Source organism: Pteropus alecto, unplaced genomic scaffold, assembly GCF_000325575.1.
Source record: "Pteropus alecto unplaced genomic scaffold, ASM32557v1 scaffold50, whole genome shotgun sequence".
Classification (NCBI taxonomy): Eukaryota; Metazoa; Chordata; class Mammalia; order Chiroptera; family Pteropodidae; genus Pteropus; species Pteropus alecto.
Genome location: NW_006431918.1, coordinates 4,675,303 through 4,693,703, shown reverse-complemented (window position 1 = coordinate 4,693,703; position 18,401 = coordinate 4,675,303). Strand labels below are relative to the sequence as shown.

Here is an 18,401-nt window from a genome sequence, read left to right as displayed (position 1 = left end):
AAAGAGAAAAGGAATGGGGGAGGAAGGAGGCAGAGGAAGAGACAGCAAAAGAAGGGGAAAGGGAAGTATAGAAACAGAGGAACCAATATTTTAGTTGCTCAGAGATGGCTTCTCTCCATATTGCCCCCTTTGGATGTGAGGCGGGAGGAGGAAGAGACAAATTGAGATTCAATCAAGTGGATATAATATTAGATTGAATCATATGAAATGCTATTTTTGAAAGTTAGAAATGGTTTAATACCAGCAATTTCAAATGATTCAACTATTATGGAATCAAAAGAGATAATAATGTGAGAGCACTTATGAAATAATTAAAGCACTTCATAAATGCAAGCTATGTGGCATATAGTGGAACACTATTCCACTCCCCCCAGACAACCTAAAAAAGTAAATAAATAACTCAAATTTCAGGGAAATGGCTTAAAGCCACTAATGGTGGATGTAGCATAGACCCCAAAACTGGTGAATTACAAATATTGCCTGGTTTCAAAGCCTTTTAGAAATTGAAAGGATGACAGCTATTCCATATAAAATTAGATGCCCTAGACTACATCACCTGGAGATTGCCTAGAACTTGTTTAAAAAGGCAGAAATTGAGAGGCAGTTACCCTCTTGCTGTGAGTAGATTACATCATCTGCAAAATACCTTTTGGTTTTTGTTGCAAAGTTATTCTTTTTTTTTTTCCTAGTCTGCTGTAGTGGACTTTTTTCCTAGTCTGCTGTAGTGCACCTTTGATATAACTCTTTCCTTACTCCCATAAATGGTTTTTTATCACTGTTATTTTAACAATTAACTAAATATTAGCCTTCTTGTTTTATAGACTCCTCTTAATGACTTCTTCTTAACTCTCTGTCTCCATTGTCCCTTGTAGGGATTTGGCATGCTGCTGATGGAGGAAGCAGAAAGAATAGCTAGAGAAGAACATGGATCTGGGAAAATAGCTGTTATATCAGGTAAGTGGAGGAAGGCAAAGTTCATGATTTATTCACATATTTAACTTTGTACTACACTTAAAACTTCCTCAAGCTCTCTTACCCCTATTTATGTTCCAAACTGGACAGAACTGAGTAGTTAAGACTTGAGCTCAAACACAAAGAAAATTCCTATAAGCAATGTGGTGGAATAGAGCTTTCAGAAGCACTCCATTTGAGTGGCAAGGCCTGTATCCTGTCTCCTCGCCATCTGTCTCAAGAGTCATCAGTCTGTCACACTAGTCGTCATGGTCAACTATTCTCTTGTACATTTTGCCCAGTTACTTGGGGAAAATGAAGTTTGATGATATGGATCTAAGAAAAATGTAAACCAATGTGGAGATTATCAAAATTCAGAAAATTAAAATAGAGTATCAGTTGTCTTTACAGGATGTTTACAGGGAGAGTTTCTTGTTCTTTAAATATTATTCTCAGTGGCTTTTCCTGGGGACCAGCTTTCCTCTGGTTGGAAGTTTCCCCATACCTTATCTAGGACATCAGATAATTGGAGAAGCAGGCATGAAAAGAACATTCTGGTATACGTGGAACAAGAAATAATGTATACACCCTTTTAGTTCTCCTTAGCATTGTATCCTTACAAAATTTACTAATTCCAAAAGAACCTAACATGGTTAAAGCCAGGATCAAAATATAGGTTATTTTCCTCCAGCATTTGTTTTCTCACTAGATTGCTGCATTCTTAAAGACAGATTGTTCTTCTAAGAACATAATCTTTTCTGAAATTGAAAGTTGAAATGATATTTTTTTAAAAAAGAAGTTGTTGCCAATCATATATCAATACCCTTGCCCAGGTTTTAATGATTATAATTATAAAAATGTAATGACCCAAGCTCAGTTAATCATTTGATCTGACTGTGGTTTTTGGCATTATTTAGACAGATTAATAAAGCATTTCTTAACATGGCTAGCTTTATCATTTTTCCTGTTATTTTTAATCCCACTAAAGAAGAAGAAACTAAATGAGGCTTATCTGATTAGTAGTGATACGTATAATAAAAAAATGTTTACCTCTCAATTGTTTAACCTCTGGTCCACATGCATCTGTGGAGGGCTGAGATCACTTGGAATTTCAGTAGCCTGTGTTGCTGGAGCACTGTCAGTGTTCTCAGTACAGTACTTCGCAAGCTTTAATGTGTTTGTGCATCACCTGGGGATCTTGTTAAAATGCAGATTCTGACTCATTAGGCCTGGGCTGGGGGCCTCAGAGCCAGCATTTCTAACAAGCTCACAGCGATACCTATGCTGATTATCTTCAGGCCACACTTTGAGTAGCAGGGTTTTAGTATCCTCTTCTAAATGTAGTATTCTCTTCTATTAAGGTGAGGATTCTCTGTGACCCTGGCAGTGCCTGTACTCTCAAAGTCTAATGTGCAATCACGTGATTTTCTGGTTATCTGTGGGAACCTAATTAACCTTAAAATGGAGAGCATTGGTTTTCTATCCTTTCTCCACATTATTTCATTTGCCTTCATGATCTCTTTTTTTTTTTTTTTGAAATTACATGCAGAGAGGGCCCCTGACTTACCTGAGGTCACATTTCAATTGCCCATAAGAGCCTCAGTTTCTGCCTTTCATGAGCAGGGTGCCTTTCTAAGTAGAAATCAGCATCCATACTCATTCTAGCTTTTTATCATAATCTAAATAATAGCTCAATTTCAGATCACCTGCTTATAGAATTTTTAAAATAACAAGAAGAGACTTGCTAAAAATAACATGGAAGAGCCTTTCTCCTTATCAGCTCCTACAATTAGACTACTAGATTTCTGGACAGGGGGTTTCTTTTTTGGTCAGGGGGTTTCTATAGGAACATCCCTGGAAGGCCGCCTTGGAACTAAAGTGAGTTCTGTGGGAGAAAGGAAGCATTACTTCCTGTCACTCTGGTCTATAAGCACAATATCACTTTCTATCAGGGAAGCCACCGAGGGCTTTGACTTTCCATTTGACTCAAGATCTGATCATTCAAATGAAAAAGCTACTACTTGAGATGTCCATTATTCATAACTTTAAGGAGAGCAGATTTAAAGTTTATTTTTATAACACGTTTTTTATGTTTTCCCCTTCCATGTTTGTTCATTTTGACTTTGGTCTTTTGATTTCAGTGCAGTGATTGTATGTACGTGCGCGTGCACGCTTAAGAGAGACAGAGACAGAATTAGTTTTTGTAAAAAGTCAGTTATTCTCCATAAGCTGGTCCTTAGAATGAAAATCTCTTTGTGAAAGTACCAGTGTTTGTGTGCTTCATTTCTTCATAATACTTGATTAGATGTGGCATTTAGGGGTGGGATGTGGTTCAAGTCTATTTCTATATTATCAGTAACTCTTCTTGTGATATTGGATAATTTTAGTTGATCTTCATGGATCTTTATCCTTACTAAAAACAAGTATGGGCTGTTATCTTTTACAATTTTTACAGTCTAGAATTCTGCCCCCTTAGTATCTTAATTTCTTTTAGTTAACATGACCAGTTGTTCTACTGATTACATTTTATGTAGATTCTTTTCTGAAACCATATTAGGAACCCCATTAATTTCATCAGTAGCTGATCTCATTCTCATTGTATGTTGGGTACTTGACAATAAAAATGATGATTTTACCATAGGTAGCTGAATCCTCTTAGTAATTTGTGGACACTTGTTAACTTCAGTCATTGCTGGTGGTACTTTGTGACCTAACTGTCTTACAGTTTTTTCTGACCTCGTCCTCAGTTTGTAAATCCATTCTTGTTCTGCTTCGTAGGCTTTCGTAAAACTCGTATACAGTAGTGGCCTAGATATTTTGCCCTGGCATAACCAGTACCTTGGGTAAGGAAGAGACAGATCATTTATCATGCTAGTTACGGTAACTAGAATGCATTTATGTAGAATTTTTTAAAATTATATTCTGATTCATTATGATTTCATCTTGCCAGCAGATTTTCTGTTACTTGGATTTATACTCCTTGATTCTGCCTCTCATCAATATTATTAACTACACAGTAGATTTGATTTGAATCACTAGTCAGAAAAACTCCATGCATTCTATTTTTCCCTATTAAAAACCAGTTTTTAATCTACATTACCTCAATATATTTTGTTTATAGAAGATATTTATATTTTATCACTGATTTATTTTTTAAAAGATAAACTTTATAGCTACATGAGAAAATTGAAAATTTGTTTATCAGAGTTGAATGAAGCACTCTCTTAAAGAGACTTAATGTTTATTCATTCTATTTTTTTTAACTATATATAATTCTTAGTAAACTGACTGTTTTAAAGTTAACTATCAACTCTAAACGTGAAAATTAAAGCAAAAATGAAATGTTTGGCTATTAAGTATCTCCTACCAGGGCTGAGAGGGCAGTTGGAAGAAGTATGAGATGCTTCCTCTGCCTTTGAGACACATTCACATTGGGCTGGACAGCTAACTCAGCCCTCGCCCTGCAGGTTGTCCCGAACTGCAGAGGAAGATAAGTTTACTCCCTACTTAGATAGTTTAGCAACTCAGCATTAGTTGCTTCAGAGTAAGAAAATAATCTTTTCCTATGTGTAAAATGGGTTAAATAGGTAATATAAGAACAGTTTATAAAATAATGTATTTTATAATAATTACAGGAAATAACAGTTAATAGCTGCTAAATGTCTAGGCAATTAATGAGTCCCTATTAAGTCCAAGTGCTTCAGTATCTCTCACCAGCTTACTCCTGTAGCATCTGTCAACGCATATCTGTTAAGGATTAACAAATCTTATCAACTTAAAAGCCATGGTGTTTACTTGGATGATCAGCATTCTTTCCTTTAAAAATGTTAAGATGAAGCAAAGCAGTTTTTTCTCTTATGATGTAAAGTGCAAGAAATTATACAGTAGAACCTAACCACATTTGAAATGCCACCTCTAATAATCACCATGGAAACAGAAGATCTCTGATGTCACACTGCTTATACCATTTCCAAAAAGCCAAATATAACTGTCGATAGCCACTATTTAAAAAGCCACTCAGTACCATCAGCAAGATGATTTTTTTTTTTCTTTTGGCAGTTTTGGCTAGGTATCAGATCCAATCATGTTACTGTTTCTGTTTGCAAAGCTAATTGCTATGCATCAAGACGAACAGCTATTCCCCAAGCTCCCCCTCCTACCTTCGTCATAAGCAGTATTCTATTTGTGTTCTTTCAAGTAGAAAATTAATATGGCCATTGGCCAAAAATTGTACGAGGTTGATATCACACAGTGATGGTGAGAAATGAGGAAAATGTCTGAATGGTTGATGACAGAAATCACTGAAGTCAGAGACTAATAGCCATTTTGTTTAAACCTATTAGAAAAGCAAAGAAAAGGGGAGAAAAGAAGGGCTTAAATATAGGGCGAGTAACCGAGTCACTGTGGAAATGAGATCATTCTAAATCATGATGCTCAGAGTTGTATGACTAAAGGCACATCTCCAGTTCCTACCAGTGAGAAAAATCAATGTGCCTGTGCCGTGTATGATCCAATGTGGCTTCCTAGGACTGAAATTAATGGTCTTGTACCCCAGAACTACTGATTAATGAAATAATATGTGGGCAGAAAATAACATTTTTGTTTCATTAAACTACAAATGGCTGAGATTTACTTAATGGACCCCAGAAACTTCACCTATATTCCTGGCTGCAACACATCTCTCTCCGTTTGAGGTGAAGGCAGTTTTATTCTTTGTATTATAATCTAGTTGAAAAGAAGGGTACATTTGTAACTAGATCTGTCTGGTAATGGACACAGGAAGCCTGCCAAATGCAAACCAGTTTGTGCCACATGTGCATGTGTTAATATAGGACTTCTCAGAAAGGAAGGAAAAAGATTGCTTGCTCTTTTATAGTTTCTATGTCATCCTTTTACATAATTTATTTTTTGATAAATTATTTCCTAATTAAATGTACATTGTTAGGGTTCTATATAGTTCTCTCTTTCTTCAATTTGGTATTCTAACAATGATCATACACCTTTATTTTTTTGGTGCATGTTCCAGTAGGATTTTGTTGTGATGAATATCTTTTTAAAGACAATAAATAAAACAGAAAATATTGCTTTTATAAGAACTTTATTAATTTCAGCATAATTATTAATCAGACCAGCAGTGATGACAGAATACTATTTTGCTATTTAACAAATTAGCTAAATGTTTGCTAATTGATGTCTGTATTTTAACTGGACTCTGAAAGCATTGTTGCATAGCTTTTCTCGGGACTCTATTCCCTGATTTTATATTTATACGTTTGTACTTGAATCAGGTACCAGTATGTATACATTGCCTATCAAGTACATTAGACCCATCCCTCAGTTGGTATCACATGACTGTTAATTAATGCATGGTTTTCAGATATTTCTGAATAGACCACTGGCAAGTTTCTGGTATTTGGATACAGTGGGCAACTGAATTTTTGGTGAAGTTTCCTAGGCAGAAGCTAGAGACACCAGCAGGTAGTGGCTTGTTGGCATTTGAGGAACAGCAATTGGCAAGTGCCGCTGCTCCTCCCAGGTCCATGCTGTTGAATCTTCTCATGTCTCAGGAACACGCATGTTAAAGTCTCAGGATAGCCTTGCTAATGTTGACACATATTTGTAGACTTTTTCTCCCCATTCTCGTTTCTCTTAGTTTATGGCTATTGGAAATGGTGATTGTACACTTCTGCTTGGGAAAATGAATAGGTTATATCATGAGGTTCCTAATAATATTCCTGAGAAGTCTGGAAGCTTTGATATCAATGACTTCCTTTATGGTAAAATTAGACACTTCATTGGCTTTTTTCTAAGGAAGGAAGCCTTAGCCAAAGTGGTCTGCTGTCTGTCATAAAGTTTGTTGTAATGTTAACTCCTTTTTAATGTAACATTAGTATAATTAGTACTGTTATTTTCTCTAAATATTTGACAGTGCTATCATTCATTTAAAATTTTTTTAATTCATTGAATTCGATAAAGCTTTTCTCTTTTAAATTTAATAGAGGCAGGGATTTGGCAGATTCTTTGCCTTTGGGTGAGCAGATAACTAACTGATGCTGGAAATACAGCCTTTTAGTTAGGGCATTTTTAATTCCAACAGGACACACAGGAAATTTCTTATTCTTTAGTCAGCCTGGCTTAAACTGTTATCTCTGACCAACAGCTCACATTTCCAAGACATTAACTGGTGGATTTAGGGTTTTAGATTGCGGCCATGGGAAAATGTTTCCTTATATACCCCCATTGTCTATGTAAGCATCCAGTTGTCCAGTTTATCCACAATTTATGAAGGAATCACTAATGTACGGTATACTGGTCCATAAGCCCCGGACCTGTACCCTATGGGGTCTGTACCTCTTACACTAAATCCTACTTCTTAATGGTGGTTTTGGTTATCTATTGTATAACACACCATCTCAAAATTCAGTGGCTTAAAACTACAACGATGTTATTTGCTCAGTGATTCTATGGGTCAGAAATTCAGCAAAGCATAGAGATGCTAGCTCATCTCTGATACATGCTGTCTAGGGCCTCTGCTAGAGTGGCTTAAATGGCTGGCCGTTGGCTGGAGTGGCTGGTCTGAAGTCTTAGTTCTAGCTGGTCACAGGGGCTGAGTAGGGGCTGTCTGCACAAGTACCTTGGTTCTTCTTTATATGACGTGGGTTTCTCATAGCATGAAGGCTAGGTTCTAAGAGGAAGGAGGAGAAGTCTTCAGCTTAGAAGTCCCAGAACATCTTATATTCATAATCTATTGCTATGTAATAAATTACCACAAAACTTGGTGGCTGAAAATAACAAGCAGTTATCTCACATTTTCTTTATGTCAGTAATCTAGAAGTGACTTAGGTGGGTGCCTCTGGCTCAAAGTATCTCATAAAGCTACAGTTTAAGGTGTCATCTGGAACTGTCATTTCAAGATTCAATTGGGGTTGAAGACTCCACCTCCAAGTTCACTGCGTGGTGTGTTTGGCAGGCTTCGGTTCTTGTTAGGGCCGAAGTTCCTCACCATGCCACAGGGGCTGCTCAGCACACGGCAGCTTGCTTCCCCCAGCACAATGATCATAGCCTTGAGGTGGAAGCCATAGTCATTATAACCTTGTCTCAGAAGAAAGTCAAGGAGTCCAGCCCTGCTCAAGGGGAAGGGATAACACAGACCGTTAATAGCAGAAGACAGTGAACTTTGGGGTCATCTTAGAGACTGCCTACCACAGTGTGACTTCTGCCCCATTCTGTTAAAGAAGTCATTGGACCAGCCCAGATTTAAAGGCAATGGAAATACCTCTTCTTAGAGAGGATATGGTGGTGGGTGGTGGCTATCTGTGGATACTAAGTGATAGAATATGTTTTCATTAACTTGCAATTAATAGACATCCAGCCCCTTTCTATAAGAAACTTCATTTAGCCTTCTCTCAGGGTGGATGGTCTTTGGCCATACCTGGATTCAAAGGTTCTTCTTTCAATCCTGTTATCAGATTTTCATGCCAATCATGGTTACTTGTTATTTTCTGAGAGACTACCTTTGAGATTACAATTAACATCTTAAACTTATAACAACCTAGTTTGAATAATGCCAGTTTAATTCTAATAATATGTAAACATGCCATCTCTCTTTCTCTATTATATTGCTGCTGTCAGAGATTACATCTTTATAAGTGATTTATATCACTTAGCATAATGCTTTCAAGGGTTATTCCAGTTGTCACAAATAGCAGGATCTACTTCTTATGGCTGAGTAAGATTCTAATGTATATATATACCACAGCTTCTTTATCTGATCATTCATTGACAGACACTTCGGTGGTTTCTGTGTCTTGGCTATTGTGAATAATGCGGCAGTAAACATGAGATTGCATATATCTCCTCAATATCCTGTTTTCATTTCCTTTAGATATATACCCAGAAGTGTAATTGCTCGATCATATAGTAGTTCTGTTTTTAATTTTCGAAGAACCTCTTGCATAGTGGCTGAACCAAATTACATTCCCCTCAACAGTGCACAGGGCTTCCCTTTTCTCCACATCTTCACCAATGCTTATCTCTTGTCTTCATGATAATAGCCATTCTAACAGGTGCGAGGTGATATTTCACTGCGGTTTTTGATTTGCATTTCCCTGCTTAGTGATATTGAGCACCTTTTCATGTACTTATTGGCCATTTGGATATCTTCTTTTAAAAAATGTCTCTTCAGTTCCTCTGCCCATTTTTTAATCTGTTTTTTTTTATAATTATTATTATTGAGTTGTATGAGTTCTTCATATATTTTGAATATTAACTCTTTAGTCAATATATGGTTTGCAAATATTTTCTCCCATCCTGTAGGTTGCCTTTTCATTTTGATTTTGATGTTGTACAGAGCTTTCTAGTTAAATGTAGTTCCGCTGGTCGACTTTTGCTTTTCTTTTGTGCTCCCTTGGTTCTTTGTCCATGGTTTTTCCTTTAGCTCCTGAGCATACTTAAAACAGTCGGCTTTGCCTAGTAATCCCAGTGTCTAGGCTTCCTTGGGTACAGTTTAGTTTCTGTCGAATCCTTTTTTTCCAGTGAATGAGTCTCATTTCCTGGTTTTTCGTATGCTTCACAATTTTTTGAGAACTGCACATTTGAGTATTATAAAAATCACATTCTCCCCCTCCTGAGGGATAGTCATCCGTTTGTAGAGGGACTTTTCTGAACTGTTTCTGCAGTCATCTTCTTTGTAGCATGTGGCCACTAAAATTTGTTTCGTTATCTCTTTAATCAGCCTGTGACCTGACAGGGATTTCCTTAAATGTTTGGATCTTTAAAAAGGGATAAGGAGAGGTGGGTAAATGTCTATTCAAATCTTACAATAGCCATCCTAGGGAAAGCAGCCTATTGGGGAGTGGGAGGGAACAAAACAAAGGCAAGCATCTGCTCTAGTCCCTCCAGGACCTTCAAAACCAGACAAAATGCACAGCCCTACATTTTTGGAGAACACAGGCTTACTGCCCACCCTGGCTCCAGCCAGCCATTCTAGGAATGGGGGTGGTAGATGGTTCTCATCTGCTGCTCTCTCACCAAAGTTCAGTGGCCTCCCTTCATCAAGCATTCCTCTAAGTGTCTTTTCAGGTTCTAGTGTCTCAAAAAGTTGGGGTTTTTTGTTTTTGTTTTTTCCCCCAGCTTAGTGGTTGTTTCAGTGGAGGGACTGATCTCTGGAATTCCCCTACAGCACCATTTTCCTTCTTAAAGTCTATTTTTTAAAAGACTATAAATAGAAGGGATCTCTTTTCTTTCCAGGTTGTAAATAGCACAGTCTTTAACTTCTGCAGAGACACATAATGATTTGGGACAATAGCAAAGAAATGAGAATGATCTGTGACATAGCAAACATTTCACACTGGTGGGAACAGAGCCACTGTTTTGAACTAGATGATCGTGGGCCCTCCTTTGTCAGACTCTCTGTGAGGAAGAAACCCTATAAGAGCTATAAGCTAACCCACCAGCATCACCCTACTGTGGGTTACCACAGTAGCTTCTGTTTAGATTCTCCATACTTGCATTACAAGTTACCTTTTATTTTTTGTTCCTTTTTACTTTGTTATTGTCGTGATATAACCATTTCGAAATGGATAGAGGACTCTTTAGGCTGCTGGGTAGCACGTTGGATCTTACATGACTTCTGAGATAGTCTCTGTCTCTTCCAAGGTGATGGAGAACAGTGTACTAATATGCTGTAATAATGATTTGCACTAACCAACTACTTTGAAGAGCTAAGGTTACATGTGGATAATCTTACAAGATTTTTAATAGAACAGGAAGAAAAAAATTTCTTTCAAACATTTAGGGTCATTATGTGGTTCACTTCAAGTGTTCAGAGTAAAAATTTTTCCCAACTCTCATATCAGTGTACATTGTTGAAAAGTGAAATATCGCCATCCTACTAAGAGATCAATGAGATATAGTCTCATTTCAATAGTAAATGAATGAAACTAATGAATACATTTGCCTTGAATTAATACTGCTAGGCATATATACCAAGCATCAATAAATAGTTGATTACTTGAACCCAAAAAATAATTAAAACAATTTCTTTAATTTTTTATTTTACTGATTTTTTTTTTTTTATTATTAAATGATCATGAATCATCATCTCAGTCTTTTGCATCTAATCAGAAAAATCAGATTTAAGTTTCAAAGGATAGAATTAGCATATTTTCTGTCTCTTTTCAAGTTCGGCCTTAGGAATGTGACGTGCGCTCAGTCTTAATGCAGTCCAGCACTGAACCAGCGAGGGAGGACAGCTTGTGTCCTAACAAAGGCAGCGTCGAAGGGCCGGGCGCGCCTCCGGATCTCTCATCCATTTTCTTGGATGACATGAAAATATTTAAATGATTAGGCCAGAATTTTTCTTTCCTTGAAAAATTCTAGGAGATAAATCTTTTAATTTCCAAGCTTCTGGTACATACTCAGTAAATACTTGATCAGTTAAATTTCCTTCATTATTTCTTCTATTAAATCACAAATATGTATTTTTTTTAGTCCAGTTAGAATCACTAAACCCAGTTTTGATTTTCCATATGCATGAATAATTGTTTCCTCACTTACACGAGCATTCCCATAGTTGAAATTACTTAAATCCTCTGTTTTTAAAAGTTGATAGTAAACCGTAACAAATAGGAAAGTTCATTAAATAGTAAACAAGGTCAAGAACATACCCACACCCAAAAAGTGCCTCCCGTTGACCCTTCCCAATCATGATCTCCTCCCCGCTCCTTCCCTTCTTTCTTTCCCCTCAGGAGCCTAATTGTTTTTGGTATTTTCTTCCATGTTTGTCTTTATATTCTACTACCTAATTTCGAATCCCTTAACTGTAAAGTTTAGTTTTGTTTTTAATTATAGGTAAGTGGGATCATTTTGGTGTATTTTTATTGTTGTTCCAGCTATTCTTACACAACGTTTTTTGTGAGATTGAGTCACATTGTATGTGGCTGTGCTCATTTATTGATATGTAGAATCCTATGATGCAGATATCTCACAATTTATCTGTTTTACTCTTGCTGGGTATTTTGGTAGTTTCCAGTTGGGCTTATGAATATCCCTATATATGTATCTTGGAGCTCATAAACACACATTTCTATGGAATATATACCTGAGAGAGTACATGTGTTCAACTAATAATCTACAAAGTGGTTTTCTAAAGTGCTGTTTTTACTCCTATCCCACCAGGAATGTATGAGTTTCAGTTGTTCAATATGATGAGTACGTAATGGTATTTCTTTATAGTTTTAATGTACAAGTCCCTGATGACTAATGAACTTGACTGCCTTTTCATGTTTACTGGCCATTTAGATATCCTCTTTTCTGAAGTTTCTGTGTATGGAATATATTTTCAAAAAGCCCCGGGACATTATTACTATTGTTATATACAGTCAGTATTTATTTAGATTTACTAGTATGTTTACCACTTTCTTTGCTCTTGAATCCTTGCAGCGTCTCTAAGGTAGTTTATTCATTTTCATTGACATCCAGGGTTCTGTGATATGGATATATCACAATTTATCTGTTTTGCAAGTATTATTTTCTTATGCCTAAAGAATTTTAGTAATATGCTGGTAGGAAATTATTCCAGTATTGATTGTATGCGATGTCCTTATTTTGTTTCATTCTTGAAGGAGGTTTTCACTGAGTATAGAGTTCTGAGTGTACATTTATTTTCTTTTGACACCTTCTTTCTATAAGCTTAAATACTCCTGACTTGTCTGACCTTGTTCTAGGATGTAGTTCATCTTTGTCACCAACTCTATATCTTCATTTTAAAAAGGATTCAAGTTGTTATTGAGAAGTATCCTCTTCCCAGTAGTTCTCACATTCTCGTAAGCCATATCTGTTTACTAAGGTTTTTATTGCCCGCCTGTGTTATCAGACCTTAGTGAAATGGAAATAAGGTCAGCATGTTTGTTTCTTCTAGTGATTTATCAAAACAAAGGACACTGAAAAACTAGGCACATATATAGGAAGTAAGTGATCAAGACAAGTCACATGTCCTTTCTGTACTGTAAAAGTGGTGTGCTGTTACAGAGCAGACTTGACTTTTAGGGCCAGGGTGAGGGAAACAGGGTTGGGCATTACCCACAACTCAGGCACTGCACTTCCTTAAAAATACTGTGAGCCATGATATCAAGCAAGCTGGGTCTGAATTACAGCTCTACTTCCTCACTGTGTGACCTTGAGTTATGACCCTTTCTGAAATTCACATTCCTCATAATAATTCCAACCTTATTAGGTTTTAAGTTAGTGCAGCATCTAGCATGCAATACCTGGCACTTTTTTAAGTGTCTTCCTCAAAGTGTCTTCCTCCTCTAGCTTTATACTATAAAGCACAAACAGCTGTGAAGTTGTTGCTGCTTTTGTCTTGAGATGGAGTTGGTCAAAATTACAAGCGAGGTTGAGTTTAGGCTCACATCCTACTCCTGACTTACTTTCTCTTTTAAAGGGAAAATGTTGGATTTATACCCTTAGAAAGAAAAGGCGGTAGTGACGTGAAGCAGCAGAGTTGCTTTGCAGCCAAGTCTGGTACCATATTGACTAGTTTACTCCTTTTGCCTGCTTCCTCCCCCTATGTTTACTAATCATAGTAGAATTTAAACAGCTAGATTTGGTCCATTTTCATCTTCGATCAATCTTCTTAAGGTTTTGTGATTTCCACCAGCACCCCACCCCGCTCTTTTATGAAAGAGCACCAAGCAACTCATAACCTGCTCCTGTAGCCAGTGGCTGGGGCAGTTGGCATGTACATTTTATGTGATTGACTTTCTTCCTCAGTATTTAGAGTAAGCAAAACTGTTTAAGCTAAGTCTTATACATCTTTCAAAGAGAGGGAGAGAAGGTCAGAAAGCAGAGGCATCCTCCCCCTCCCACAGCTAGAGGCTTGAGGCTTAAAGGCATTTGGTACAGAAAAAAGATGAGAGACATGCGGTAGCCCCTGGTCTCCCTCAGGCTGCAGCTTCATTGGGAGGTCCAGCAGCTCCTGGCAGCCAGCCTTGGGAACTAGGAAGGGGGCTTACACACTCCATTCCTGTCATCCCATGCAGAGTGACAACATTCTCTGTCTTTAATTGAATGCTTTGCCTTGGGGCTGCATCTACCTAAGGTAACTGCAGCTGAAATGTCATGTGTCATTTTGATATCAAGTTTATGCATACACAGAAGTTTACTTTCTTCTCCCAAAAGAGATGTACATCCTGGGGCAGTGGTGGAGGCCAGAAAGGTAATACAGGCTGCTCACTAAAGCCGGATATCAGAATATCACTGTAAGCACATTTCAGGGTATTCTTTTTTTCACCTTCTCATTTTATCACAACTGGTAAAGTGATAAAGATAAAAAGATTTATCCTGTCTCCAAGAGTAAGATAAAGGTCACCACCACCCCACCCCACCCCCCATTGATACAGGTATATTCTGGTTGTTAGGTAACTTGCAGGATAAAACAAGTGCTCTACTAACAAGTGTTGGCTTTGCTAATGGGACACCCTGAGGACGGCAGCAGCACATAGGTTTAACTCCTCATCCCCAGCCCAGGGATTGGCAGAACCATACACAGGTGGCCGAGCGGATAACTTGGTTACTTGTGCAGCCCGCTGCATCTCTCAAGGGCAGGAGCAGCATTACGCTGAGGCTCGTGAGACAGCCTGCCCACGTCAGTCCAGGAGGTTGGCTGACGTCAGCTGTGAAATGTAATTGCTTTTTCTTGGCTGCCTAACAAAAGGAAAGTTACTGTGACGAACACTGCCTAGGAGCCCTACTAAGCATGGAGAGGAGACAGGAACAGCACGTGGCCTTCACCCCACCCGGGTGATGGTGTGTTCCCTTCCTAAGCTGGCCAACGATACTAATACTTTTGACAGCCTGATCTGTAGGTTGTAAAAATGGGGGGAAATCTTTCAAGAAAGGAGAGGCACAAAGAAATACAAATGGAGAATTTTTTGGTTTAGTTGTTTAAGTAGAAAGAGGTTGGAGTGCAGACCAGCTAGAGGTCATACCTCTTACCCCATGATACTTAAAGCTTCCCAGAGGCTCTAGAAGTAGACTTTCCATCCCAGTTCTATTGCATGTTATTAAAAATTGAGAATAAGAGCTCAAATATGCTTTTCCTTCAAAAGGATATATAGCAAAGCCCAGGTTCCTCTCTTCAAGTTAGTGGTAGTTTCTGGGCCCATCCCCTGCATAAAGGCAGAAGCAGAGCCTGGGTGCCTGGATGCTCTGTTGGAATTCTTACTGAGGTGTGCTTAGTTGTACCCCATAAAGCTGTTCCTTTAACCAGCAAGCTTAGGAAATCAGGGCCCTCTGTATCACTGAACTTTGCGGTTATCCGAAGGCTACCTAGTCCTGTTAGAAGAAAGGAACACTGTAAACCACTACTGCTGTTTACAGTGGACACTTGTAAATTGTGGCTAGTTGACCCTTAACACAGGGGTGAGGGGCGCTTACTACCCTCACATTCCTAAATCCATGTATGTAATTTAAGCCCCCCACTCCATTTGCAGATTTCCAACTTAGATCAGAAATACAATTGCCCTTTGAATTGCGCAGGTCCACACATACACATGTAAACCTTGTTGTTTAAGGGTCAGCTGTACTTTCAATATTTCAATTTTGGTTGACATGCAATATTATTAGTTTCAGGTGTACAACATGGTGGTTAGACATTTATATATCTTACAAAGTGATGACCCGATAAGTCTGGTGCCCGTCTGACACCGTGCACAGTTATTACAGTGTGAGTGACTATAATCCCTGTGCTGTGCTTTATTTACATCCCTGTGACTGTTTCTGTCACTGGCAATTTGTACATCCTAATCCCCTCACCTTTTCACCATCCCCCAACCCCCGTCCCATCTGGCAACCATCAGTTTGTTCTCTAATCTACAAGTTTCTGTTGTCTATTCACTTATTGTTTTTTAGATTCCACATATAAGTGAAATCGTGGTATTTGTCTGACTTATTTCACTTAGCATAATACCCTCTGGTTCATCCATGTTTTCTCAAATGGCAAGATTTCATTCTTTTTATGGCTGAGTAATATTCCATTGTTATTCTACATCTTTATCCATTCGTCTACTTAGAGAGCTTCCATATCTTGGCTGTTGTAAATAGTGCTGCATATATCTCTTCTAATTAGTGTTTAGATTTGTTCAGATAAATACCCAGAAGTAGAATTTCCAGGTCATATGGTAGTTTTTTTAAATTTTTTGAAGCACCCTCATACTGTGTTCATAGTATTGTAAACTGTACCAGTTTACAATCCCACCAACAGTGCATGAAGGTTCCCTTTTCTCCATATCCTTGCCAACACTTTTATTGATTTATTGATTCTGACGATTGTGAGGTGACATCTCATTGTGGTTTTAATTTGCATTTTCTGATGATTAGTGATGTTGAGCATCTTTTCATGTCTATTAGCCATCTGTATTTCCCAACAGAGAGATGTCAATTCAAGTCCCCTGCCCATTCTTTAATTGGATTGTCTTTTTGGTATTAAGTTGTGAGTCCCTTATATTTTGCATATTAATTCCTTATTGGATGTATCATTGGGGAATATCTTCTGTTCAGTAGGTTGTCTTTTCGGTTTGTTGATGGTTTCCTTCACTGTGCAAAACTTCTTTAGATGTAGTCCCATTTGTTTTTCTCTCTTCTTTCCCTTGCTTGAGGAGACATACCCAAAAAAGTATTGCTAAGAGCGATGTCAGGAGTTTACTGCCTATGTTTTTTTCTAGCAGTTGTATGGTTTCGGGCCTTACAATTAAGTCTTTAATCCATTTTGCATTTGTTCTTGTATATAGTATAAGACAGTGGTCTAGTTTCATTGTTTTGCATGTATCTCTCCAGTTTTCCCAGTGCCATTTATCAAAGAGACTGTATCTCCTTTCCTCCTTTGTCATAGATTAATTGACCATATAAGCGTGATTTTATTTCTGGACTCTTCTGTTCCATTGATCTATGTGTCTGTTTTGATGCCAATACCAGGCAGTTTTGATTACTATAGCCTTGTAGTACAGTTTGATCTCAAGTAGCACGATTCCTCCAACTTTGTTCTTTCTCAGGATTACTATGGCTATTTCATTGTCTTTAGTGGTGCCATATAAATTTTAGGATTATTTGTTCTAGTTCTGTGAAAAATGCTATTGGTATTTTGATTGCATCGGAGTCTATAGATTGTTTTGGGTAGTATGAACATTTTAACCATGTTAATTCATCTGAGCCTTCAGCAAGTCAATCTTTTTGCCGGTGGAAGGTCTTCCCTCAATGTTGGTGAAAATGCAATATCTGTGAAGTGCAATAAAGTGAAGCATAGTGAAGCAAAGTGCAATAAAACAAGGTTTGCCTCTTAATAAGTCTGCAGGCATGTAGTGCATGTTGATTACATGCCAAACATTGCACTAAGTCTAATAAGAGTCATTGACTTCCAAGAGCTTGCATTCTAAAAGGAGAGGTAGACGTACAAGTAAAATAAAGCAGCGCAGTTACTAGACTAGAACAGCTAGCATGGAGAGAGGGGGGGTTATGAATTCCGGCTTCCTTGTGGATAGGGGAAGTAGGTGCAGAGGTCCTCTGGCAGTAGTGGTGTCTCAGCTGGGGCTTCAAGCATGAAAGACTGCGCTGTGGAGGTGGTTGCTGCTGAGCGGGGGCAGCAAAGCCAGCATGGTGGCTCAGGGAAATTATGCCTGGTGTGGTAATCCCAGACTGTAAATAGTAAGGTCAGCTATGGAGTAAGGTCAGCTGTGGCAGGAAATGACTTTGTATTCAGGCTGAGGAATTTGAGCTTTTTCTTGAGACACGCCATTAGCAATTTTAAAGAGGAGAGTAGCATCGTCTGAATTACTGCTTTGAATTCTGATTTTAAATGGTAACTTGACTTCATCACTCCCTCAAGCTTACATGTAAGTTATAATATATTCACTTATAAGTAATAGGAAACTCAAAATGGCTTAAACGCAACATGGAACCTTGAAGATATGCCAAATGAAATAAGCCAGTCACGAAAAGACAAATACTGCATGATTCCACTTCCATGAAGTTCCCAGAATAGTCAGATTCAGAGACAGAAGTAGAATGGTGGTTGCCAGGGGTGGGGCAAATTGGGGGTTAGTGTTTAATGGGTATGGAGTTTGTTTTACAAGATGAAGAGTTCTAGAGACGGGTGCACAGCAGTGTAAATGTATTTAATACCACCGAACTGTACACTTTAAAATGGTTAAAGTGGTAAATTTTATGTTTATTTCACAACAGAAAAAATTACCAAAACAAAATGGCTTAAACCGAATGGAAAACATATTTCATAACAACTCTGTAGGTAGAGTTCCTTCAGGGCTGGGTAAATGCATGGTTTCAGCAGTATCAAAAAGGGACCCAGGTTATGTCCACCTGCCCACTCTGCCGTCCTCCAAACATCTGCTTCCTCCTCAGCCAGCTCCCCTTGCAAGACAACATCCTAGAAGAGA

The 18,401-nt window shown here is 38.1% G+C and overlaps 1 protein-coding gene across 1 annotated transcript in view; it reads left to right on the top strand.

Annotated features, from left to right (window-relative positions):
• The window catches only part of ELP3 (elongator acetyltransferase complex subunit 3), a 72,025-nt gene that overhangs the window by 48,935 nt on the left and 4,689 nt on the right, over positions 1 to 18,401 (top strand). The window contains exon 14 of the mRNA XM_006906246.3: positions 873 to 954. Coding sequence (XP_006906308.1) covers positions 873 to 954 — 82 coding nt within the window. The remainder of the gene's footprint in view (positions 1 to 872; positions 955 to 18,401) is intronic.